The 27,926-nt window shown below is 42.5% G+C and overlaps 1 protein-coding gene across 1 annotated transcript in view; it reads right to left on the bottom strand.

The window, feature by feature from the left end:
- ccbe1 (collagen and calcium binding EGF domains 1) overlaps positions 1 to 27,926 on the bottom strand; it is a 188,185-nt gene that overhangs the window by 27,180 nt on the left and 133,079 nt on the right. The window contains exons 3-4 of the mRNA XM_002936675.5: positions 9,457 to 9,509; positions 7,050 to 7,184 (exon numbers count right to left, since the gene is read on the bottom strand). Coding sequence (XP_002936721.3) covers positions 7,050 to 7,184; positions 9,457 to 9,509 — 188 coding nt within the window. The remainder of the gene's footprint in view (positions 1 to 7,049; positions 7,185 to 9,456; positions 9,510 to 27,926) is intronic.

Below are 27,926 nucleotides of genomic sequence, written 5' to 3'. Positions count from 1 at the left end.
CTCTAAACTCACATTTTGATAAATCTGCCCCTTTAAGTGTCCAATAGGTTTGATCCCATGAAAGTGAAAATCACTGGGCATAGCTTATATAACCTTGTTCCCCAGGAAGGTGATCCTCTTCCCTGAAATAGGTACCATCCTGGGGAGTACTGGGAACAGTGCCGCAACTCCATCTTCGGACATGTAACTATAGAAACCACGTGGGATCTGCTCCCTCTATAGTTGTATATAAATCCCCCCTCCCAGTGGGCAGTGCAAGCTGGCAGAGAGCAAGGGAGGGAAACGGCTAGTGGGGAGGGTTACTGTGCATGCCGGGCCCCTTTAAATATTTGGGGGGTTGCTGGGTAATTACACCACTGACACTTCCCAGTGGCTCTTTCAAAGTTTCCGTGACTGCAAACATGCTTTTCAATGGAGCTGAGTAAGTAAAATTGAAGAGTATATTCTGATGGCTGCTTGTTATTTCAGGTGACTGGGTGAGAAAAAGAAATCAGGGTGACTCCTCAAAAAGTTACAGTGAGTTGACATGTTGGTCGGTCTGACCACATTATTATGCACTGCCTGGCAGGCAGTTAGTGGCTAAACTTTCATTAATCCAGGTCAGTTATTACCCAAACTATACGACAATCCATTGGGTCCAGGCCACAGATATGTGGATTGTAGCAAATGCCTGAAATGCCATACACAGTCTTGTAGGGGGGCTGTCTGGCCTATTTTGAATCCCAGCCAAGGCTGATTGGGTCTAACAGCAGGACACAGTGTGGAATCACACCCATGCCTATTGTATGTATTTCTCACTTTCAGTTCCAGCTACTGACTGATAATCCCCAAAGTAAGAGCACTATGAAGAACAGTAATTCCGCTATAGTGTGATGTTCTGAAGATGAATCTGCTGTTTGCTGCACACACACCACTAGTATTTTCCCTGTGAGCAGCATGAGATTCCGCCCCACGGCCTCTAGGTGTCGCTGTCGGGAAGCAGTTGGCACAAGGGATTTCCTTTCGTCCCTGATATTATGGAAAGAATATGGAGACTTTACCATTTATTTACTTAGTTTATTTCAGTACTGATATTATTATGAATTACTATGAATTTTAATTTTTTTTTCCAGGTTAACTGCTAACTATGGGAACCCTAGTGCTAACCGCCACCTCCAAATCAGGCAGTAGCTTCAGGGTTCCAACAGCGGTAAAAGTATAGGAATCACATGTCACTTGAATACTGTTCTAAAAATGATACCAACAGACTTCAGTACAGTTCCATTTATTTTACCACAACAAGGCTGGGATACTGGGGTAAAATGCTGCCCACCTCATACCCCCAGAATGAATACAACATATAGTTTATACCATATTAAGTGACCAACTAAAGAATCTTATCCGCAAACCCATTATCCAGAAAGTTCCGAAGGCCATCTCCAATAGACTCCATTTTAATCAAATAATTCACATTTTTAAAAATGGTTTCCTTTTTCTCTCTTATAATAAAACAGTACCTTGTACTTGATCCCAACTAAGATATAATTACCCCTTATTGGGGGCAGAACAGTCCTATTGGGTTTATTTAATGGTTAAATGATTCCCTTTTCTCTGTAATAATAAAACAGTACCTGTACTTGATCCCAACTAAGATATAATTACCCCTTATTGGGGGCAGAACAGCCCTATTGGGTTTATTTAATGGTTAAATGATTCCCTTTTCTCTGTAATAATAAAACAGTACCTGTACTTGATCCCAACTAAGATATAATTACCCCTTATTGGGGCAGAACAGCCCTATTGGGTTTATTTAATGGTTAAATGATTCCCTTTTCTCTGTAATAATAAAACAGTACCTGTACTTGATCCCAACTAAGATATAATTACCCCTTATTGGGGCAGAACAGCCCTATTGGGTTTATTTAATGGTTAAATGACTCCCTTTTCTCTGTAATAATAAAACAGTACCTGTACTTGATCCCAACTAAGATATAATTAATCCTTATTGGGGGCAGAACAGCCCTATTGGGTTTATTTAATGGTTAAATGACTCCCTTTTCTCTGTAATAATAAAACAGTACCTGTACTTGATCCCAACTAAGATATAATTACCCCTTATTGGGGGCAGAACAGCCCTATTGGGTTTATTTAATGGTTAAATGATTCCCTTTTCTCTGTAATAATAAAACAGTACCTGTACTTGATCCCAACTAAGATATAATTAATCCTTATTGCAGCCAAAACAATCCTATTGGGTTTAATTACTGTTTAAATACGGTAATTTTATTAGCAGACTTAAGGTAGGAGATCCAAATTATGGAAAGATCCCTTATTTGGAAAGCCCTCGGTCCTGAGCATTCTGGATAACTGGTCCCATACCTGTACTAAAAAAGTATATTTTCATGACAAAGGTTCATACGCATGAGCTGTTTTATGTGATTTATTTTTATAGAGACCTTCATTGTTCGCGGGTATAGTTTTCCTTTAAGGGCTCTTGACTTAAGTCATTTTGAGTTAAGTTATATTATGTAGTTCGTTATGTTCTGAGAAAATTCATCCCATGTTCTTGATACATCCCAATAGTACTTTACCCTTTGGGATAATTATCCTGCTAATATAGATTTTCTCCCAATATTCCATTTTTAAACAGAAAGAGCAGCCCCGTGCAGGATTCCCTGTATTTTGCCCCATCCATTTGTTCATGAAAAGAAGCCCCACAGCAGGAGGAAGCAGAATCAGCTGCCCACTGTTTGGCTCCCATGAAAGGAGGAGAATTCAGTGACCAACAGCTACATTGCCATGGACCGGACAGTTCTAACTTATAGTTGGACCCCGCACTGTTTGTCCAACACCATAGGTGCCCATACACGGGCCGATTCTAGCTGCCGAAATAGGTTCCTTAGACAGATTCGGCAGCTAATCGTTCTGTGTATGGGCACTACCGACGGGCCTGCCCCACCGATATCTGGCCTGAAATTGGGCAGATCTCGATCAGGCAGATTTAAATATTTAGTCGGATCAGGGACCGCATCGGCTCATCCTCGAACCGACAATGCCTATACCCGTCATTCTAATTCAATCATTGTCCCCAGGGCCAAAGAACCATATTAGCCCAATATCACCCACCCATAGGTGGGGATATCGGGAGAAGATCCGCTTGGGAGAAGATCCGCTCACAGATCTTAGCGTGTATGGCCACCTTTACACCACTAAAGATGCCCACCGACCCAGCCAAGGCAAAAGAGATGAGCGCAACCCGAGTCAAGCACAACCAATAAGCAACTACTTCTTCCAACATCCATACGATTCCCCTACAAATGGTTTGTCTCACAGCCAGATACCTTAACCTTCAGCTCCAGAATATTTTGGTTTCCAAGGTTTTTATCTCACTTTCTAATCTCCACACTTCAATGTGTATCTCATCGACTGTGGTTTTTCCCTCTAACCCACATTCCGTGCTCTTGGGCGTGTTGCACATAATGGATGAAGCCTGTGCCGCGTGTGCTATGTATCCAGTCCCTGGGGTACATATTAACGATATTCTGGTTAGAAAGCACTTTATAAATGACTCTGCGGCATACAGGTAATGCGAGTTTCTATCATCAAGTCCATGATGAAATTCCTAAAGGTCGGCCAGGGAAATCCCACGTCTGTCGGCCGCGGCCTTCTAATGACAATAATAGAGATTACGCGCATTTGTTGGGATACCTGCCTCTTACCGTGACAGTGATTCATTAGAACATCTATATATCGGTTAAAAGAGAAATACTTTGGGCCCTTTACTGCACTGTGTTATTCATTAGCCAATTATCTTAGATGACAATATAACGGACTCCAAAGCTCCATCAAAGGAAAATGTGAATTCCACTAAAGCCCCTCTGGGGAGCACAAGGCCGAGAGGTTGTTATAGTGAATACTAACGATAATTTCTAGGTGATTATCGGCAATAGATACAATATGAATACATCAAAGCTTCTTTACAGACCCTCAGTACTTTCATTTTCCCCCTCGCATTTGTCTTATAGAAATATCAGTAGATGAATTTAGAATTATTATTCACTTGCTTTGCTTTCCATTGTTTTTATGGAAAAAAAATGTTGGAATTCTCGCACCAGGGAGCTGGGCAAAAGGTGTGGTATAATATCATGGGGTGTGGCCAGTATAATATCATGGGGTGTGGCCAGTATAATATCATGGGGTGTGGCCAGTATAATATCATGGGGTGTGGCCAGTATAATATCATGGGGTGTGGCCAGTATAATATCATGGGGTGTGGCCAGTATAATATCATGGGGTGTGGCCAGCTAAGGGTGGTTGTAATACAGTTTTACAGGAATGGTTCTACTAGTAAGAAATCTTATGTTTGCTCCTGGCCTGTGAGACACCATTAGGTTTGGCACCTTTTTTTGTGACTAATACTGGTCTTTGAGTTGGGGGAGGATGTGACATCATATGAGGGGGGGCTTTGATGTAAAGGGTGGGGAAATGGTCAGGCTGGGCAGGGGAAGGTGGATTGGGCCGGTAAATGGGTGGGAAAACAGACAGATTGGGCAGGGTTAAGTGGAGCAGGTGGAGCCCATGGTCATAAAGGTGATCATCAGCACAGAGGGTCAGGGAACGGAGGGATTTATAGGCCATTACAAATTAATCACCAAGTACATTGCTGGTAAATTTGTAAGATCGGTGCCGGCCCTAGCTGGTGATTTTCCGGCTAGGCCAGATGGCAATTCTACCTTACAACTGTCAGCATAAGTATTCAGCATAAGTATTCCCCTGTACTAAGCAAAAATGTACATCTATATATATAATCTACATTATAATAGTATAATGGTCCTCAATTTGCACCAGACCCTGTATGAAAATCTTAATTCCTAGTTTGAATGGAGTAAAATATTAGAATGCTCTCACCAGGGGCTTGTCCTATGGGATGTTGCATGATGTTATGGGGTGTGGCCAGCTAAAGGTAGTAGTTATAATGGCTTTTCATAGGAAAAGGGATAGCAGATGTAGGGGTCCATTGGGTCCCAGCCTGTATTTGACAGGTCTAGCCAGCAAATCCCCAGCTAGGGCCGGTACCAGTCTGGTAAGGCTGGCAACTCTTACCTATAAATCCCTCCCTTCCCTGACTCTGTCCGTGGCCAATCAGCCCCTTTTTAAATAAAGACAGGTTCTGCCCCACCAATTTCCCTGCCCCACCTGCCCGTTTCCCTGCCCCATAATGTCATTGATTGTCCCAAAGTGACATCACTCCCCACCCCCTAAGCACACCCCCTACCTGGCTTTGGCCAGCTAAGACTTTAACCTGTTTCCCATTTTAGGTTAAAGTGTTCCCCTTAAAGGTCCAGATTCAGCCAGGAGGTGTCAGTATTTCCTTAGTCTTTATAAAGAAGCAGCGCCAGGTGTTCTCTCTCTTTGGCTTCCACATACTGGAAGGTGAATGTTGGAGATCCTGGGACTTAGCCATAGTAAATGAAAGGGCACAAGGGAGGTAAGCCTTGGAGAAGAGTGGAAACGGGGCCCTGTGAATGTCATAGTACCACTCTAGGAGGGAAAGGTGTTAGGGTTGAGCTAGAATGAGCAGTTCTGAGCTCCAATGTAGAAGGATAGATTGGGGGTATCTCTCCCAGGTGATACTGCCTGTTAGTGTAGGGATCATAGATTGAATCAGATTGGAAGATTTTCCTGAAGGTTTCACTGAAAGTGATCCAAGTCTACTAAAGCAGCGGTTCTCAACCTGTGGGTCGGGACCCCTTTAGGGGTTGAACAACTCTTCACAGGAGTCGCCTAAGACCATCAGAAAACACATATTTCCCATTGGTCTTAGGAATAATTTTATGGTTGGGGGTCACCACAACATGAGGAACTGTATTAAAGGGGCACGGCATTGGATTGGGGGGGTGGGATGTGACGACATTCGGGGGCGGGGAAATGGGAGACCTGGGGAAGGTGGATTGGGCAGGTAAATGGGCGGGGAAATGAACAGACTGGGCAGGGTTATAGGCGGAGCAGAGGTGGGATCAAAGTTATAAAGGTTCCCCACACAGCCCCTGTGAGTACCCTGTGACCGTAAATACATTGTTATTGCGATTAAGAACCATTTGTGCCCTGGGTGGAAAACTAAGGGTTACAGAGAGAAACCCTACATTTGCTCCTAGCTCTCTCGGCAGAACTATTCCCCTCGATAAACCCAAATCTACAGCCTCATTTCAATGCACAGTATAAGGCCCCTAAATTATATGTTTTTCCCCTGTTTATAAATTCCAGTTCTTAATTCCTGCTTCAAATTTCGACTATTAAGGAGAAACATTGGTTTTTATAAAACTGAAATATTACAGGAGATTAAGAATTTAAGAATTCATCTGTCTTCCAAACAATTAGCAACCTCAGAAAAATGCATGATGCTTGTGCACATTTTTAATACAATAATTGAATAAAACAAATGAAGGACAAGGGATGAGTTGCTAAATGAGTGTTGAGGAATGAGTCTGGCAGTGCCAGGACATTGTTCTCCCTATGAAAGAGGCAGCAGCGCCAGGGGAGGGGCCACAGCTCCGTGTGGCTTATGTTTGCCCGTGATAGGGCCGCCATCAGAAACTTTGGGGCCCCATAAAAGTTATTTATATGGGCCCCCCTGGAACACAAGTGAATAGTGCCAAAATATAGGCCACGCCCAATGTGGGTGCAATATAAACAGCTGATGTTACTCTATAATAAGCAGTTCATAGAAAGAGTTTTATTAATCAATGTAATAATTAACTGTTAGTGGAGTAAAGGTCCCCATACACGGGCCGATTGTAGCTGCCGATATCCCCCTTGGACCGTGTAGGGGCAGAAACAACGGCCATACCCCGACCGATATCTGGCCTGAAGCCCTGTGGATGCATTAATGCCCCGATTGGCTACAGGTTGGTCAATCCCTATGAATGTTCTTATGCTCTGACTTCCTGCCAGAAGGGCTCACCCCAAATGTTCTAGCAATGAAAAGGGTTCATCATAAAAAAGGGACAGAAGAAATGAAAAGAGTAAAGGGTGGAAATGGATGATAGAAAAAGTAATTGTAACATAATTACCTAAGCAATAGGGCTTCTCTCTGTTCCGGTGCCTCTCCCGGTCGTACAGGTACCCAGGGTAACAAGTACACAGGACTCTCCCAAAGTTGTCAGTGCACTGCTGCTCACATGGAGCCTCTGAGCAAACATCGTAGTCTGCCAAAAAGAAATAATAACAGCAAAAAATTACTACAAATATTTCCTGCTCTGTTGCAAATGTTGGATGGCGGAAGACACAAAATGATATAGATCTGTACATGAACAGCCAGTTATAGCCTCAAAGTGCATCTGTCCGCCATGATGGGTGAATGGGTGGGACCTGTGAACGTAGCGCCAATGAGATGTAACAGGCTGCTGACTCTGGAACCCCCCCCCCAGTGGCAATTTGCAGATACTAAGGGTACAAACGTTTTCTAACCTTTATTGATACTGGAAGTTGGATATGAGGAACAGTGGCAGATTGCCTTTGCACAGTAAATTAAAAACACGCATGGGACTTGTGTAAAGCATTAAAGGGGAACTAGCACTCTCCTAATTCAGGCAGCATTAAATAATTAACTTTATGCCCCCTGATGACCAGAAGTGTGCCCTATACTAGAACAAGTCATTTGCCAGTTGAAGTCATATGCCAGTTGGCATGTATGCAGGGTCAGACTGGGGGGTACAGGGCCCACCGGGGCTGCAACCCCCAAGGTGCTTCCCCCGCCGCGCTCTGTCCTCCGATGTACCCCCCAGCTGCTGGGGAGCGGCAACAGGCATCGGGTCTGGGCCGCCAGGGCCCACTGGGTTTTTTCCCAGTGTCCCAGCTGCCCAGTCCGACCCTGCATGTATGGGATTGGAAATCACACAGCCAACAATCATATTCACTGGGGCTTCCTAACAAATTGGCACCCCAAGTGAATACAACTTTACTTATCCTTTAAGATGGCCAAGTTTGCACCACTGCAGTTGCCCACAGCTGCCAATCAGATTGTTGCTTTTGTTTATGTAACTGGTAGTAGACTGACCAAAACTAACTGGTGCCAAAGGGCTACTGTGCAATATAGCTCTTTTGCTACTAAATGAGTCTTTTATGCCCTTAAAGCTAACATGGACATATGTTAGGTGCCATGGGGGCCACTCCCTGCTATCGGTGTAGATATGACCAGCTGAATTCTGCCTGGCATAGCATTAGCTGGGACAAACCCTTACATGTGTTCATAGCCTATACAGAAAGATACTACTTTACCACCCCACGTACTAAGCACAATTCTCCCAGGAAAAGCTCTCTGCAATTGCTTGGAATATACCAGCAGCATGGGTATTCCCCTGTACTAAATACAGTCCAGCAGGAACAGCCTCATAGCCCCCATTGCTCATAACCAGTGCAAAGAGACACCATAAAGCTATGCCAGACTTAGTATTTCCCTGTATTAGTATATACTTGACCTTTAAGCGCCGGCCCTTTTCCAAGCATCACTCTGTTATCCCTATAGCTACCCCCTGGGAATGTAAATGCCAGCACCAATTGTTCTTCTGGACCCAGCTATGTTTTGGCTAATAATATTGCGGAGGGCAGATTAATTCACTGAAACAATATTTTCATTATTAATAAAGGAATGTGAGAAATCTGAACTGTACAATATCAATGTGCTTTGCCGGCTGAGAGAGACCTCGGTAAGAGCTGTCATCACTTGGGGAGAATGGAGGAAAGACATTCTGCATCTATATCAGATGCTCTAATGCCAAACCAACCACTTTTATGGGATTTCTACTCTGAAATCTACCCCTTTACACTTCAGGGGGCTTTAATGCAAGTCAACTGCCATAAGTTATGACTCATGACGGGTCGGGATGCCAAGGACCTGCTAATCCCTATGAAATGCACGGATAAACTTTAACGCCTGCGGAGCTTTGCTTGCCCTTGGGGAACGGAAAGGTTCGGGTTTATGGTGTAAATCCCTTGGATTAGGACCAGGGAGTGAGGTAAATTGGCTCTAATGAGAACAAGATTGATCGGATTGCCTATTGTCAAGCTCAGAATGGCTCTCCATTATACAGGGCAGTGGCAACTGTCTCTTGTTGGATAATGTTGGATATTTTTTCTCTGTGCCAGAATTATAACCATATCTATAAATAGGTAAATATAAATATAATATATAAATATAATATATACACTATATATATATTGGTATACCTAGCTAATAATTGTATTGAGAGGAACAGATACTAAATATAACTGCACAGACGAGAGCTGAGAATCCATTGCACAACCAGAAGGAAGCCCCCTGTGTCAAAGAGCTTACATTCTATTAGCAAAATATAACAATAGACTGGTTCTGGTTAAAAAATAAATGAATGAAAAACACACACATAGAGGTCAAGCAAGAGGGCAGTTGGGTTGCAGCTTGGAACCGTTCCCATGTTCCTACAGCAGAGAGGCACGTACCTTCTGGAATGCACTGCCCCAGGACAAATTTATATCCTTTGCAGCATTTTTTCCTGAAAGACAAAGAAAAATAAATATCAGTGAGACGTAAAATAAAATAACATCTCATTCAATAACACAAGTTACACAGAGTGAGATTACTCTGTATAAAGGGCAGCATAAAGGGCATATACACTGGGCCAACCAGCCTCAGAATGGGCCTCCTTTCCTCTTTATGGCCAAATGTGTCGGGATATCTGCCTGTCCAACGTCTTCTGAAAACAATATAATATGAAGCTCATCTTCCCTTTTCTCCTATCTACTCTTCTAGGAAGGCTTTCCATGGGCCCTGATGTTGGGCAATTAAGCCAGTTGGGTTGAGGACCCAATCCACTCAACACAACTGGCTGTGCCACAAAGCATTGCATTGCCAATAGGGGACTAGTTAGCTCTAGTTATGCCACTTGGGTATTACAGGAAAAGACATGGCAACTGGCTGTGCCACAAAGCATTGCATTGCCAATAGGGGACTAGTTAGCTCTAGTGATGCCACTTGGGTATTACAGGAAGGGACATGGCAACTGGCTGTGCCACAAAGCATTGCATTGCCAATAGGGGACTAGTTAGCTCTAGTGATGCCACTTGGGTATTACAGGAAGGGACATGGCAACTGGCTGTGCCACAAAGCATTGCATTGCCAATAGGGAACTAGTTAGCTCTAGTTATGCCACTTGGGTATTACAGGAAGGGACATGGCAACTGGCTGTGCCACAAAGCATTGCATTGCCAATAGGGGACTAGTTAGCTCTAGTTATGCCACTTGGGTATTACAGGAAGGGACATGGCAACTGGCTGTGCCACAAAGCATTGCATTGCCAATAGGGGACTAGTTAGCTCTAGTTATGCCACTTGGGTATTACAGGAAGGGACATGGGAACTGGCTGTGCCACAAAGCATTGCATTGCCAATAGGGGACTAGTTAGCTCTAGTTATGCCACTTGGGTATTACAGGAAGGGACATGGGAACTGGCTGTGCCACAAAGCATTGCATTGCCAATAGGGGACTAGTTAGCTCTAGTTATGCCACTTGGGTATTACAGGAAGGGACATGGGAACTGGCTGTGCCACAAAGTATTGCATTGCTTCTGTTACCGGAAATACAAAGGTGGCCATTGCTCATTTGTTCCTCAGTGGTTGCTCAGAAAATGCCCCCTTGCATCACTGTGTCTCTACAGACAATGGCCCCATTTTAATCACTTTTGAAACAATATAATCCAACCTAGATACTGGTGCGTCACTGCACAAATACCGTAATAACAATTCTTTTGTGCCATTTGTTCATCTAAGTCAGTAAAAAAATCCTATCAGAAACAGGTTTGTGCTTCCAAGATGTTCTCCCCCCCCCCCACCCACCCCCATGGAGCTTCTGGGGAGATTTTTATTGTATTTATTATACCCAGGGAAGGGGCCTTTATGTCATAAATACTTTATTTCGGCTGTCATTGCTGTCATTAAAGTTTATGCTGATTCATGGCCAATAAAATATAGGTAAAGCTTTTTCATCTGCAAGCCAGGTTGGCCTATAACGGAGATTAGCAGGAAACTGAATCCAGAGATACAGAACGTGGCGTTTGTCCCGGGGGCTGATTTCTATTATGTATCATCCCAGGAATCATCTCAAACCACCTATACATCGCTTGCTATGGAAATGCCTGAGCTAGGTGCTACCCACATGTAATGCTTACACCTCCACACCTGATAGGGCACCTAATGGCATGTTCCATTGCAAAGTATTTATTAGAAAGCAATTATGAAGGTTCCCTTTAAAGGGGGACTAAACCTTTCCGCAGGTTTTAACTGATAGCCACAGTGGAGAGTCCTCCCCCAACCATGGTTGGTCACATCAACATTGTCTCTTGGTTTCATGGTACAGGTATGGGACCTGTTATCCAGAATGCTCGGGACCTGACGTTTTCCGGATAAGGATAATTTGGATCTCCATAACTTAAGTCTACTAAAAATTATTTAAATATTGAATAAACCCAATAGGGCTGTTCTGCCCCCAATAAGGGGTAATTATATCTTAGTTGGGATCAAGTACAGGTACTGTTTTATTATTACAGAGAAAAGGGAATCATTTAACCATGAAATAAACCCAATAGGGCTGTTCTGCCCCCAATAAGGGGTAATTATATCTTAGTTGGGATCAAGTACAGGTACTGTTTTATTATTACAGAGAAAAGGGAATCATTTAACCATTAAATAAACCCAATAGGGCTGTTCTGCCCCCAATAAGGGGTAATTATATCTTAGTTGGGATCAAGTACAGGTATTGTTTTATTATTACAGAGAAAAGGGAATCATTTAACCATTAAATAAACCCAATAGGGCTGTTCTGCCCCCAATAAGGGGTAATTATATCTTAGTTGGGATCAAGTACAGGTACTGTTTTATTATTACAGAGAAAAGGGAATCATTTAACCATTAAATAAACCCAATAGGGCTGTTCTGCCCCAATAAGGGGTAATTATATCTTAGTTGGGATCAAGTACAGGTATTGTTTTATTATTACAGAGAAAAGGGAATCATTTAACCATTAAATAAACCCAATAGGACTGTTCTGCCCCCTATAAGGGGTAATTATATCTTAGTTGGGATCAAGTACAGGTACTGTTTTATTATTACAGAGAAAAGGGAATCATTTAACCATTAAATAAACCCAATAGGGCTGTTCTGCCCCAATAAGGGGTAATTATATCTTAGTTGGGATCAAGTACAGGTACTGTTTTATTATTACAGAGAAAAGGGAATCATTTAACCATGAAATAAACCCAATAGGGCTGTTCTGCCCCCAATAAGGGGTAATTATATCTTAGTTGGGATGGAGTACAAGATAATGTTTTATTATTAGAGAGAAAAAGGGAATCATTTTAAAAAATTAGAATTATTTGCTTATAATGGAGTCTATGGGAGATGGCCTTTCCGTAATTCGGAACTTTCTGGACAATGGGTTTCCGGATAAGGGATCCCATACCTGTAATAATCACCCAGCAGGAGCAGGCACCCTGGGTCCCCTGTCCCCTCCACAACCACATGACCGCCCAAGAGAATTCTGCAATTCCTCTGTACTTACAAGTTGCACAAATGGTAATGACCCCCATGTTTGACCACGTCACTGCCACACTCAGGTTCCACGGTGGGAAAAAATAAAGGGGACAAATCACAAGCAAAATACCCAGCAGGGCACAGGAGTTCCAGCACTTAGAATGCTCAGCATGGTAACCTTTAAAGAACAGACGTCATCAGACTTTATGGCTTTTCTCCCAGGTATTTCAACCCAAAAGTGGTTTTAAGTTACTGTGATTTGTTTCAGCTCTGCCAGGGCCGTTAACCCCGAGGGCTGGAAAACAGTGCAAATCATTCCACTTCATCAGATCAGAAGTCGGAGCAGGTTTCTGGGAGTTGGAAGCCACTTTGGGAAAGGTTCTTTGAGGCTGGAATACAATATCCAAGTCACAATGTGTGTGGGTGACACGGACAATCACCTTTCAAAATGTCAGAAAACTGGTATCCTACCAAAAAGGCTCATGCATCCAATTTCCTATCAAACGGATTGTATGGAACCAGGTGCAGTTGGGCCGTTTGTGGGGGTGTTAGCAGGTCTTTGTGGCCCTTCAGCTGCACTATTACTCTGTAAGTAGGGGCAAGGCAGTGTCCTAATGTCACCATACTCTTCCTACCTACAACTACTGGTTTGGGGGATGCTACAGGTATGGGATCCCTTATCCAGAAACCCGTTATCCAGAAAGCTCCGAATTATGGAAAGGCCATCTCCCATAGACTCCATTATAAGAAAATAATTCAAATTTTTCTCTGTAATAATAAAACAGTACCTGTACTTGATCCCAACTAAGATATAATTACCCCTTATTGGGGGCAGAACAGCCCTATTGGGTTTATTTAATGGTTAAATGATTCCCTTTTCTCTGAAATAATATACCCCTTATTTGGACAGAACAGCCCTATTGGGTTTATTTAATGGTTAAATTATTCCCTTTTCTCTGTAATAATATACCCCTTATTTGGACAGAACAGCCCTATTGGGTTTATTTAATAGTTAAATGATTCCCTTTTCTCTGTAATAATAAAACAGTACCTGTACTTGATCCCAACTAAGATATAATTACCCCTTATTGGGGGCAGAACAGCCCTATTGGGTTTATTTAATGGTTAAATGATTCCCTTTTCTCTGTAATAATAAAACAGTACCTGTACTTGATCCCAACTAAGATATAATTACCCCTTATTGGGGCAGAACAGCCCTATTGGGTTTATTTAATGGTTAAATTATTCCCTTTTCTCTGTAATAATATACCCCTTATTTGGACAGAACAGCCCTATTGGGTTTATTTAATGGTTAAATTATTCCCTTTTCTCTGTAATAATATACCCCTTATTTGGACAGAACAGCCCTATTGGGTTTATTTAATAGTTAAATGATTCCCTTTTCTCTGTAATAATAAAACAGTACCTGTACTTGATCCCAACTAAGATATAATTACCCCTTATTGGGGGCAGAACAACCCTATTGGGTTTATTTCATGGTTAAATGATTCCCTTTTCTCTGTAATAATAAAACAGTACCTGTACTTGATCCCAACTAAGATATAATTACCCCTTATTGGGGGCAGAACAACCCTATTGGGTTTATTTCATGGTTAAATGATTCCCTTTTCTCTGTAATAATAAAACAGTACCTGTACTTGATCCCAACTAAGATATAATTACCCCTTATTGGGGGCAGAACAGCCCTATTGGGTTTATTACATGGTTAAATGTTTCCCTTTTCTCTGTAATAATAAAACAGTACCTGTACTTGATCCCAACTAAGATATAATTACCCCTTATTGGGGGCAGAACAGCCCTATTGGGTTTATTACATGGTTAAATGATTCCCTTTTCTCTGTAATAATAAAACAGTACCTGTACTTGATCCCAACTAAGATATAATTACCCCTTATTGGGGCAGAACAGTCCTATTGGGTTTATTTCATGGTTAAATGATTCCCTTTTCTCTGTAATAATAAAACAGTACCTGTACTTGATCCCAACTAAGATATAATTACCCCTTATTGGGGGCAGAACAGCCCTATTGGGTTTATTTAATGGTTAAATGATTCCCTTTTCTCTGTAATAATAAAACAGTACCTGTACTTGATCCCAACTAAGATATAATTACCCCTTATTGGGGGCAGAACAGCCCTATTGGGTTTATTTCATGGTTAAATGATTCCCTTTTCTCTGTAATAATAAAACAGTACCTGTACTTGATCCCAACTAAGATATAATTACCCCTTATTGGGGGCAGAACAAGCCTATTGAGTTTAATTTAAATGATTTTCAATAGACAAGTTATAGAGATCCAAATTACAGAAATATCTCTTATCCGGAAAACCCCAGGTCCCAAGCATTCTGGATAACAAGTCCCATACCTGTACAAAGAAGCCACCCCTATTTGGACCTCTTGGAGACAGCTGCTTCTAGGTGCTTCTGTAGAAAATGCATTACTTGTTTATAGGCAATGCTTTGCTCACAGTATAAGAGAGAGAACAGGCAGTATTATGAGCAAAAGTGATGGGTTTCAAGTTTTATAAGAAAAAAAAAATGTATGTGTCCCACTGTAGAAGCCTGGGAATTATCTATTCAGTTGGTCATCTATGAACAAATTGCACATCCCGGAGCAAAACAAATTCTAATGAAAAATGAAGCTTGCAAATACAAATACTGATCCCCGGTCAGTACAGAAAGTCATAGGTTCTGTAGTTCCACCCAAGCTCAGAGCCATAAATTCAACTTCAATTCATATAAGAAGCATTTAGTGTAACATGAAATCACTTGTGAGTATAACTCAAGCCGTCAGATGTAATTCCCTGATAGGGATAAAGCTGCACAGAACGTTTAATTGAACATGTGCAGATCTCATACGCTTGTTGGGGAATATTATTAAATGATACCGGGGAAATCCGAGGTAAGTCCTACATACAATGCACTAGATTGAGTTTCAAAGAGAAATTGGGCTGCAAACAGGTTTATGACACCCACGGTACGGTTCATGCATTTTCAGCTTAAAAGGACTGGAAATCCCAGTGTAAGCTTGGGATTTTCTCTTTCAATGACATTGGAAACCCTCCGGGATCTGATAAAAGATCTGGTTGCAAGAATCTTTGAAACTTAGGGCAGCCAGTGTATAGACCTTCCTCTTGGTGGTCTCAACTGTTTGGGCAGACGGGAGTAATAGCCGGGTAACTGTGCGTTGTTGTGTTGAGATGGGAATAAATCTACTGATCCACTTCTCTGGCAAGGACCCCAAATAGACAGATCCTTCCCAAATCTGGCACACTTGTGCCGGGCCAAATAGGACTGAAATCATAATGCAAACCTTGGCCCACTGGGAGAAAGGAAGCCCAAATAGACAGATCCTTCCCAAATCTGGCACACTTGTGCCGGGCCAAATAGGACTGAAATCATAATGCAAGCCTTGGCCCACTGGGAGAAAGGGACCCCAAATAGGCAGATCCTTGCCAAATCTGGCACACTTGTGCCGGGCCAAATAGGACTGAAATCATAATGCAAGCCTTGGCCCATTGGGAGAAAGGGACCCCAAATAGGCAGATCCTTGCCAAATCTGGCACACTTGTGCCGGGCCGAATAGGACTGAAATCATAATGCAAGCCTTGGCCCATTGGGAGAAAGGGACCCCAAATAGGCAGATCCTTCCCAAATCTGGCACACTTGTGCCGGGCCAAATAGGACTGAAATCATAATGCAAGCCTTGGCCCATTGGGAGAAAGGGACCCCAAATAGGCAGATCCTTGCCAAATCTGGCACATTTGTGCCGGGCCGAATAGGACTGAAATCATAATGCAAGCCTTGGCCCATTGGGAGAAAGGGACCCCAAATAGGCAGATCCTTCCCAAATCTGGCACACTTGTGCCGGGCCAAATAGGACTGAAATCATAATGCAAGCCTTGGCCCATTGGGAGAAAGGGACCCCAAATAGGCAGATCCTTCCCAAATCTGGCACACTTGTGCCGGGCCAAATAGGACTGAAATCATAATACAAGCCTTGGCCCATTGGGAGAAAGGGACCCCAAATAGGCAGATCCTTGCCAAATCTGGCACACTTGTGCCGGGCCAAATAGGACTGAAATCATAATACAAGCCTTGGCCCATTGGGAGAAAAGAAGCCCTTACTTGATGGAATGTCCTAACCTCGATAGATATCTTTTTGATTTTCATTTCAGATATTGGTTGGGCAGGCTTTGAGAAAGGGCCCATACATGGGCTAATACACTGCAGACTAAAGGTGGCCATACACGTTAAGATCCTCGCCAAGCGAGCTGCTCTTCTTCCGATATCCCCACCTACGGGTGGGCAATATCGGGCGAATTTAGGCTAATTCGGTTGTTTGGCCCCAGGAATTTACGAATTATAACAACGGTAATGGGTGCAGTCGGTTCAGAGACCGTATCAACGAGCCAATACGGTCCCCAATCCGACTAAATTTTTTAACCTGCCTGATCGATATCTGCCCGATTTCAGGCCAGATGACAGTCAGGCAGGCCTGTAGTTGCTGCCCCTACACGGGCCGATAAGCTGCCGAATCTGTCTAAGGGACCGATATCGGCAGCTAGAATCGGCCCGTGTATGGGGACCTTATGTGAGACCAGTAGGATAAGGAAAAGCCAAGTGATAATGTGGGCGACAGCCAAAGATCAGCTAGAGGCATATTTATCAAAAATGTGAGTTTACAGATTAATACATAAAAATGATCTATTCATTTCTATTTAAGTATGTTATAGAATTGCCAATTCTAAGCAACTTTCAATTGGTCTTTATTATTATTTTTTTTTTAATTATTTGCCTTCTTCTTTTGACTCTTTCCAACTTTTAAATGGGGGTCACTGACCCCGGCAGCCAAACACCTATTGTCTTTGAGGCTACAGTTTTATTTTTATTGTAACTTTTTATTACTTATTTTGCTATTCAGGTCCTCTACTATTTATATACCAGTCGCTCATTCAAACCACTCCCTGGTTGCTAAGGTAATTTAAACAATTAAAAAAGAACTCACAAATAATAAAAAATTCAGATGAATTTCAAACTGTCTTAGAATATTACTCTTTACATCATACACAGTGAGAAAAGCCCTTTAATCCCAGCGTGGCTTTACTTGGGCAGCCCAGCACGGCAGATCCCGGGACGGTACAAGTGATGAGCCCCAAGGCTCCGGCGACTGCTGCTGAAAGTATTATGAGCTGCTGACAGTTTGGCAGGTTAGTCCTGTTAATGTACCTTAAGCTCATAGCTCATCTCACACATTAATATCACTGGGCTGCATTTATATGGCTGATGGGTCTCACAATTCATCATATTTGGGCTAAACAGAGAGAGAAATGTGAATTTGTATATCACCACCTTTCCTTCTCCTTTAAAGGAAAACTATACCCCCAGAATGAATACGTAACCAACAGAGAGTTTATATTAAGTGGCCTATTAAAGAATCTCCCCAAACTGGAATATATATATCAGTAAATATTGCCCTTTTACATCCTTTCCCTTGAGCTGCCATTTAGTGATGGGCTGTGTGCTCCCACAGAGATCAGCTGACAGGAAGTGATGCAGCTCTAACTGTAACAGGAAGTAGTGCCGCTTGTCATTACCATGTAATGACAAGCGGCGAGGGCAATGACAAGGGAGAGTAGACTAGGGGCCCCCCAATCGTTGCACCCTAGGCCCTAGTTCCAGCCCTGATACTAGAGGGCGGCCCTTATTATTAAAGATGAGCGAATGTGTCCCGTTTTGTTTCACCATAAAATTAGCAAAATGGTAAGAAAATTTGCGAAGCGCATTTGTCGGCCAATTTTTTTGTCGCGCACGTTTCTTTTTGTTGCCCGTGCTTATTTTTGTTGTCACCCGTGCTTTTTTTTTGACGTGAACGCGCCCAATTTTTATGCGCCCACACCCTTTTTGACATGCCCGCGTCCAATTTGAGCGAATTTTCACAGAAGTTTCACAAAACAATTCGCCAAAGGCGAAATGCGGAAATTCGATGTGAATCCATGCCTGCCGAAAAAATTCGCTCATCACTACTTATTACCTAAAAATTTCCTATTTAGGATTACCCAATGGCACATACTACTAAAAAAGTATATTTATATGAAAATGGTTTATTTAGATGGAGCAGGGTTTTACATATGAGTTGTTTATGCAATATATTTATATAGAGACCTACATTGTTTGGGGGTATAACTGCATTCTGGCTCCCAGAGTTTTGAGCTTATCATTTCCAGCGATACATTAGTTACAAAGCCAATTTGCCACCATGATGTAGATTGCACCAAGAATACATCTAGCAGTCATGGGGGCAGATTTATCAAAGTGTGGCTGCCATCAGACACGGGCAAGAAAGTGTCATATATCCCTTTAAACCTAAGCCTGGGGAGGAGGAGGGAATCTCACTGGTATTACTGGGCCGCGAGTGCCGCATTCTCTCCTCAGAACCTTTTTTGACTCTCGATTAGAACCAAATGGAGATGCCTCCGCCATCTGCTTTTTATACTCCGCAACGGCATCGAGACATCTGTTTCCATTTGTTGGTTTCTATTTTGATTGCAGTATCTAAGGTAGGATCCCAGAAATGCTGATCACACGTTTAAAGATGTTTAAATGGTCTAAAATCACAGGAGTCTTTTATCATTACCGGGGATGGTACGCACAGGCTTTCAGTGGGCTAATAAAGGGCTTTGCTTTCTGTGCCAGCTACAAGTGCCGGAATAAATTGGAGTGATTGCTTGGAGCTTCCCTTCCATGTTTTGTCTTCCTGTTATATGAAATACTGCTCGGAGATCTGTTCCTGATTAGAAGCACTTTAACATAGCTGCAGCCTCCTTCCTGGCAAAAAGGTTGGGCAGCAGGCGGAAAACTGGCCTGCGCTCGCAATACGGAGCCTGGTTGGCTTCCAAAGAGAGACAGGACAATTTGCGTGCAGAGACAGAGCTCATATGGAGTCTCAGTGACCGACTAATGGCATGTCCTCACCTGTGACTGACAGTTTTCTATTGCACGCCTAAAGACAGACATGAGTAATGACTGAAGAAACAGCGTTGACTGGGAGCCGCCATGATTGTTCTGATGCGAGTCCCTAATGCGAGTTAAATTGATAACATGCCTAGACTTCTGTTGACATGAGGAAGATATGGGCCATTAGCTTAGCATTCACAGGTATCGCTGTCCTTTAAAGGACAAGCAAGCCTTCGATTTTAAAATCCCCTAAAAGTACAGGTATGGGACTTGTTATCCAGAATTCTTGGGACCTGGGGTTTTCCGGATAAGGGATCTTTCTGTAATTTGCATCTCCATACCTTAAGTCTGCTAAAAATCATTTAAATATTGAATAATATTTATGGCCTTTCAGTAATTTGGAACTTTCTGGATAATGGGTTTCCGGATACCGGGTTCCATACCTGTACTCTAAACAGCCCCCAGAATAACATAACTTTCTTCATGCATGCAGATTCCTTTTGCTTCTGAATTACAAGCAGCTGAATTGTAGCTCTTTTACTGACTTCCTTGTCTAGCATGAAGCTCCACCTCCTTTTGCTTTCTGTGCCCTCCTTCTATCTCCAACTATGTACACCTCAAAGAGGTGCCTACTGGGTATGGTCACTGGCTCTACTCCAATTAAAATCAACTAGGCATGTGAAGTAGGCGCCTCTATGGGGTCATCGTAATTGGAGAGGGAAGAAGTGCCTACAAAAGCAGAAAGGGGCGGAGCTTCACACTCGTTGAGGAAGTCAGTAAAAGAGCTGCAGTTGAACTGGCTGTAATAGAGAAATAAAATAAATCTGGATGTGGGGAGAAAGGAATGTTATTCTAGTGGCTGTTCATAGTCATTTTAGACATTTTTAGAAAAATATGGTTTACTTATTCTTACATATAGTTATGTAGTACTTATTAAATCTTGTCATTCCAAACTGCTCTCTCTTACTCACCTAGCTCTGGTTTCCCACATTGTGACCCCCAAAACTGCAGCCCCCCACTGCCACACTAGGAGTCGATTTCCCCCAGGCCACTCAGAACAGATTCCCCTATATTAACAAGAAATAGTAACAAGTACATGTATATTTATTTTCCATCTGCAGAATGCAGTTTTGGCTTGGACTAAGAAGCCGTTGTCTGGTTGGATGGCTGCTTCCCACTGCCCCATATGCCTCCTATTGTGATATAATCCCATTGCAAGAAAAGTAAAAGGAAGTGGTCTTGGAGCCCATGTCCATAGCATGTCACTAGGGTCCTGGTCAGGAGAGTGGGTCATCAATGGAACTCCCCAGAGTTTAGTTGTATTGGGGGGTGGGTTGCATCAAAGTAACTGGGGCAGACACAGGTTGGGAGCATTTATTTAGTCTACATAGGGCCCATCCCTAGGGAACACATTGGGTTAATAACCTGGGCCACTTTAGGGGGAAGGTTCTGGCAACTAAGTAATATGGAGCCTCATAATTTCTGATGGCAGCTCTGCCAGTACTTAATTCCAGGGGAAGATATCCTGCTATAGTAGCCCTATGAAGACAATAGGCCCCATTTTAGATGTCCTACAGTGTGCAAAATGCATGAAACTTGGCATTTTTTTGCACTTTTCCCACTGTGCAGGCACTTTGAATTCAACACTTAAGGGCGAAGACACACAGGGCGATTAGTTGCCCGCAATTTTTTAAAAAGTCGCGGCGAGTAATCCGCTCGACGGAAATGTGCGCACGATTTGTCACAGCAACACAATACTCTATGGGCGAAACGTTGCCGCCGCGACTGGGTTAATTAAAAGTCGCGCCGACTAATCTCCCCATGTGTCTTCGCCCTAAAAGAGGCAGCCCCAAGCCATAATTTTCCTAAAGTCATGCCATTAACCGTACCCTCTTTAGCAGATCTAATCCGACCCGCAAGAGTGAAGACACACAGAGCTACTTAGTAGCAGCTACTTGTCTTGGCTACTAAACACCACAAAATCCCCTGCCATAGATAACACTAAGAATTGCCTCTGCTAACACACACATAGAGACAATTATCAGTAAATGATCAGCATTGTCTGTAGCCCTGACAAGTAGCTGCTACTAGTAGCTCCGTGTGTCTTCACCCCAACAAGTTCTAAGGTAACATACAGTAGAAAGTCTCAGGTTAGTGCAACACAATGGCAGGGCTCTGCGTGCGTACGACTGCCAATTGCACAGTAATGCATTGCTTAAAGTTTGCTTGAAAACACGTGTTGTTGGGGCAATATTTACCATTACGGAATACTGTACATGAACATAACACATACAGCCCTCTCGCTATTCAGGGTCACGCACAGATTGCACTCCCAAGCCAAAACATCTGCTTCCCAGAGATGATAATGTGTTGGGTATCAACCAACAGCTCTCGTGCACGCGTGTGGATACGGGCGGATAACACACATAAACCCCTAGCAGGGTATTCACTATCTGTATATTAGAAAGGGAAGTATCTGTGTAACTGAAAGGTCTCTGATTTGGCTGCTGCTGCTTATTTTATTATATTTAGTGTATTTGTATCCAGTTGCTGAATGTATAGGCTTCCCAGTACAGGTATGGGACCCATTACCCAGAATGCTCGGGATCCCCATACCTTAAGTCTACTAGAAAATGGATAAACCATTAAATAACCCCAGCAGGATTGTTTTGCTTGCAATAATTATAATTATATCTTAGTTGGGATCAAGTACAGGTACTGTTTTATTATTACAGAGAAAAGGGAATCATTTAACCATTAAATAAACCCAATAGGACTGTTCTGCCCCCAATAAGGGGTAATTATATCTTAGTTGGGATCAATTACAGGTACTGTTTTATTATTACAGAGAAAAGGGAATCATTTAACCATGAAATAAACCCAATAGGGCTGTTCTGCCCCCAATAAGGGGTAATTATATCTTAGTTGGGATCAATTACAGGTACTGTTTTATTATTACAGAGAAAAGGGAATCATTTAACCATGAAATAAACCCAATAGGGCTGTTCTGCCCCCAATAAGGGGTAATTATATCTTAGTTGGGATCAAGTACAGGTACTGTTTTATTATTACAGAGAAAAGGGAATCATTTAACCATGAAATAAACCCAATAGGGCTGTTCTGCCCCCAATAAGGGGTAATTATATCTTAGTTGGGATCAAGTACAGGTACTGTTTTATTATTACAGAGAAAAGGGAATCATTTAACCATGAAATAAACCCAATAGGGCTGTTCTGCCCCAATAAGGGGTAATTATATCTTAGTTGGGATCAAGTACAGGTACTGTTTTATTATTACAGAGAAAAGGGAATCATTTAACCATGAAATAAACCCAATAGGACTGTTCTGCCCCAATAAGGGGTAATTATATCTTAGTTGGGATCAAGTACAGGTACTGTTTTATTATTACAGAGAAAAAAGTGTGAATTATATGATTATAATTCCCTACGGGTTGTGGGTAGAATTTTCGGATGCAGGTCTTATCCATATTTCTTATCTGCTGTGTAGCCATGGGGGCAGCCATTCAAAAGAGAAAAGGCACAGGTTACATAGCAGATAACAGATAAAATCCTGTTGTATTCTACAGAGCTTACTACAGTATATCTGTTATCTGCTATGTAATCTGTACCTTTTCTCAGCTTGAATGGCTGCCCCCGTGGCAGCTTGTTTATATAAACTATAGTAGTGTTTCTGAAGCAAAAAAACACCAAATTAATAAAATTCATATATATATATATATATATATATATATATATACAGTGGCTTGCAAAAGTATTCGGCCCCCATGAACTTTTCCACATTTTGTCACATTACAGCCACAAACATGAATCAATTTTATTGGAATTCCACGTGAAAGCCCAATACAAAGTGGTGTACTTGTGAGAAGTAGAACGAAAATCATACATGATTCCAAACATTTTTTTCAAATAAATAACTGCAAAGTGGGGTGTGCGTAATTATTCAGCCCCCTTTGGTCTGAGTGCAGTCAGTTGCCCATAGACATTGCCTGATGAGTGCTAATGACTAAATAGAGTGCACCTGTGTGTAATCTAATGTCAGTACAAATACAGCTGCTCTGTGACGGCCTCATAGGTTGTCTAAGAGAATATTGGGAGCAACAACACCATGAAGTCCAAAGAACACACCAGACAGGTCAGGGATAAAGTTATTGAGAAATTTAAAGCAGGCTTAGGCTACAAATAGATTTCCAAAGCCTTGAACATCCCATGGAGCACTGTTCCACTGATCATTCAGAAATGGAAGGAGTATGGCACAACTGTAAACCTACCAAGACAAGGCCGTCCCCCTAAACTCACAGGCCGAACAAGGAGAGCGCTGATCAGAAATGCAGCCAAGAGGCCCATGGTGACTCTGGGGGAGCTGCAGAGATCTACAGCTCAGCTGGGGGAATCTGTCCATAGGGCAACTATTAGTCGTGCACTGCACAAAGTTGGCCTTTATGGAAGAGTGGCAAGAAGAAAGCCATTGTTAACAGAAAACCATAATAAGTCCCGTTTGCAGTTTGCCACAAGCCATGTGGGGGACACAGCAAACATGTGGAAGAAGGTGCTCTGGTCAGATGAGACCAAAATGGAACTTTTTGGCCAAAATCCAAAACGCTATGTGTGGTGGAAAACGAACACTGCACATCACTCTGAACACACCATCCCCACTGTCACATATGGTGGTGGCAGCATCATGCTCTGGGGGGGCTTCTCTTCAGCAGGGACAGGGAAGCTGGTCAGAGTTGATGGGAAGATGGATGGAGCCAAATACAGGGCAATCTTGGAAGAAAACCTCTCGGAGTCTGCAAAAGACTTGAGACTGGGGCGGAGGTTCACCTTCCAGCAGGACAACGACCCTAAACATAAAGCCAGGGCAACAATGGAATGGTTTAAAACAAAACATATCCATGTGTTAGAATGGCCCAGTCAAAGTCCAGATCTAAATCCAATGGAGAATCTGTGGCAAGATCTGAAAACTGCTGTTCACAAACGCTGTCCATCTAATCTGACTGAGCTGGAGCTGTTTTGCAAAGAAGAATGGGCAAGGATTTCAGTCTGTAGATGGGCAAAGCTGGTAGAGACATACCCTAAAAGCCTGGCAGCTGGAATTGCAGCAAAAGGTGGTTCTACAAAGTATTGACTCAGGGGGCTGAATAATTACGCACAGCCCACTTTGCACTTATTTATTTGTAAAAAATGTTTGGAATCATGTATGATTTTCCTTCCACTTCTCACGTGTACACCACTTTGTATTGGTCTTTCACGTGGAATTCCAATAAAATTGATTCATGTTTGTGGCTGTAATGTGACAAAATGTGGAAAAGTTCAAGGGGGCCGAATACTTTTGCAAGCCACTGTATATATATATATATATATATATATATATATATATATATATATATATATATATATATGCAGCCAAATAACCTATTTGTAGTAAAAAAAAATAGCTGGGCTTTCTGGAGTCATGAATACAGCTACAATGAACGTAGGAAAAAAGATGTAGAAACCCTTTCATTGACATCAGTCTTTGCTCAGCTTATGTTATGAGTGGTACAAATAATTGTGCAATAATAGAACAACCATCAACTGCTTGTAAATCTCCTTCTGGCCAGAAATAAGAGACACTTGCCCTTTGAATGCCGAGTTCAGAAGCGATTATCAAAGGCACCATCAGTAAAGAGGGGGGTTCTATCTGTTAAGGTTACAGACAAGCTGTTTTTCATTGAAATAAAAAGATGTTATCTGATGAAAAAGCTCCGCTGACAAGTGTATTCACCTAAATACCTAATAAGGTTGGTATGCGGCTGAACTGCACCTCTCACAGTCATTGGCGCAACTTTATTCTTTACAAGGTGTGTAAGGTTAAAAGGGGTTGTTCACTTTGAAATGAACTTTTTGGATGACATTCGTATTCTGAGACAATTTGCAACTGGTTTTCATTTTATTGTTTTTCAGTTATTTCACTTTCTGTTTAGCAGCTCTCCAGTTTGGAATTTCAGCAGCTATCTGGTTGCTAGGGTCTTGTTTACCTTAGCAACCAGGCAGTGGTTTGAATGAGAGACAGGAATATGAATAGGAATTGGGGCTGAATAGAAAGATAAGGAATGAGAAGTAACAAGAACGATAAAATTGTAGCCTCACAGAGCAATAGTTTGTTTTGGCTGCCGGGGTCAGTGACCCCCATTTAAAGCTGGAAAGATGTAGAGGAAGGCAAATAATTAAAAAATAATAATGAAGACCAATTGCAAAACTTGCTACAAATAGGAAGTGGCTATAAAATAGCCATGTTTAAGCAGTGAAATTGTTTATTGGATGTTCCCTTATGACGGATAACTGTAGATGCTCTATGCTTGGGCCTTGGCTTTTCTAGCACGTTACTGATTTTTAATATCAAAGGAGCACAATGATTTCCCCTTAAAAGATAAGGAAAGTCTATCACAGACACTAAATCATAATACAGAATACCTGTAGTGTACTCTGCAGCCCTGTACAATCTCTTGTATGTCAATCCCTTCCGCTTGTAAACCCAGTAGTTGAGGAAAGACCAGCGACTACTTTTAAAAAAATACCCAAAGTGCATCTCTTAGGGTTGCCACCGGGTCGAAACCTCCTCCCTGGTTTTCCAAATTAGGAAAACCAGGCAGGATTCACTGAGATTGGTGTGGCCATTCGGGCAATTGCTGATCTCTGCATTATAGCCCCACCCAGTGACGTCATGGCCCGCCTCTTGCCCACCCAGTGACATCACAGCCCCACCTCTTCCTCACCCCCGTCATGTCACAGCCCCGCCTCTTCCTCACCCCCGTCATGTCACAGCCCTGCCTCTTCTCCACCCCCATGATGTCACTGCCCATCCCCTGTCCAGTGACAAACGCCAGCAGAGGTGGCAACCCTAGCATCTCTCCTGCACCAAGACCAGACCAGACGCTTGCGCATTAGCGCGTGTAATAAATCGGCACATTCACATTACCCACAATCAGGAGTGAGCAGCTGAGAGAAGCTCACACATGCACAGTAGATGTGCGGCGGCCATCTTAATGATGTCAAGGAAGCAAAATAAGAACTGTCAATGGGCAAAATAAGAATTTTTTATGCAAATCTGCTACAGCAGGGGGCACTGAATAATATGCTTAAAACTTGTAGTAAAGAGTTTCCTTGTCTTTTACTGCATGGAGGGCAAAGGAGCAGCCTCTTTCCAGTAAAATTTGTGGGTGCCAATACAAGAAATGGTATAGACCAGGGATCCCCAACCTTTCTTACTGGTGAGCCACAGTCAAATGTAAAAAGACTTGGGGAGCAACACAAGCACCATAAAAGTTCATGGAGGAGCCAAATAAGGGCTGTGATTGGCTATTAGGGGTCTCTATGCACCCTATCAGCTTACAGGGGCTTTATTTGGTAGGAAATCTTGTTTTTATTGAAAAAACTTGCCCCCAAGTCAGGAATTCAAAAATAACTCCCTGGTTTGGGGGCACTGAGAGCAACATCCAAGGGGTTGGGGAGCAACATGTTGCCCCTGAGCCACTGGTTGGGGATCACTGGGTTAGACCCTTCCCAGGAACCACTGGGTAAATACAATGTGCTTTAAAGTGCATAAGTTACAAGGTAGAGCGCTAACAAGCCTAAAATCTAACCACAAATGTGATTACATGTCTCTCTATACTCAGTTATAAATATAATGATACAGAGAGGGATAATGGTGACAGTTGGACTGTGCGTATATTATTGCTCCAATACTCTGATAAATAACCTCCCCGTCCCCCGATATCTCAGAAACCCCAATGGGACGCAAATTGCAGGTGGTCTTACTCTCCTGAACATCTGAAATAACAAGATTTGCAAGAGAAGGACATTGATTGTATTTATGGCATTACTGACGGGACGGCACATCAGACAAATGTGGGAAACCCAAACCCGCTTGACACATTCCACAATATATAAAAGATTTGACTGTTTTTATACGACCGCACCCTGAAAGGCTCGCTGGTCCCTATTACATATATCACGCAAAGCGTTCTCTCCAATTGCTACAGCTCAGCAATACCTTGATATATATATATATACAGTCGGGGAAACGCAGCCAACGTGGGATCTTGATTCCATTTATCATCACCTCTAACACTTTTCCCAAGATTTCTTGCCTTTTTAATGAAAGCGCTGGAAGGAGAGATTAGGGCAAGCGCTGCTCTCAGACGGACGCTCATTTTCTTCTTCAATAAAGTGTTTAATATACAGGGGATTTGAACGTTTATTTTACCGAGGTCTTTTAAACAAAGTAACAAATTCATGTTTTTTCAACTCTAATCCAATTTTCGGGTGGAAATGAAAATTGTTTTCCCTAAAGATGAAGCCTCAGATAATCTGAAATAACCCCAAACTGACACCAACTGCAAACAAGAC

This window comes from Xenopus tropicalis, chromosome 1, assembly GCF_000004195.4.
Source record: "Xenopus tropicalis strain Nigerian chromosome 1, UCB_Xtro_10.0, whole genome shotgun sequence".
Taxonomy (NCBI): domain Eukaryota; kingdom Metazoa; phylum Chordata; class Amphibia; order Anura; family Pipidae; genus Xenopus; species Xenopus tropicalis.
Note: the sequence above shows the minus strand (reverse complement) of the source record. Positions and strands in the feature narration are given on the sequence as shown.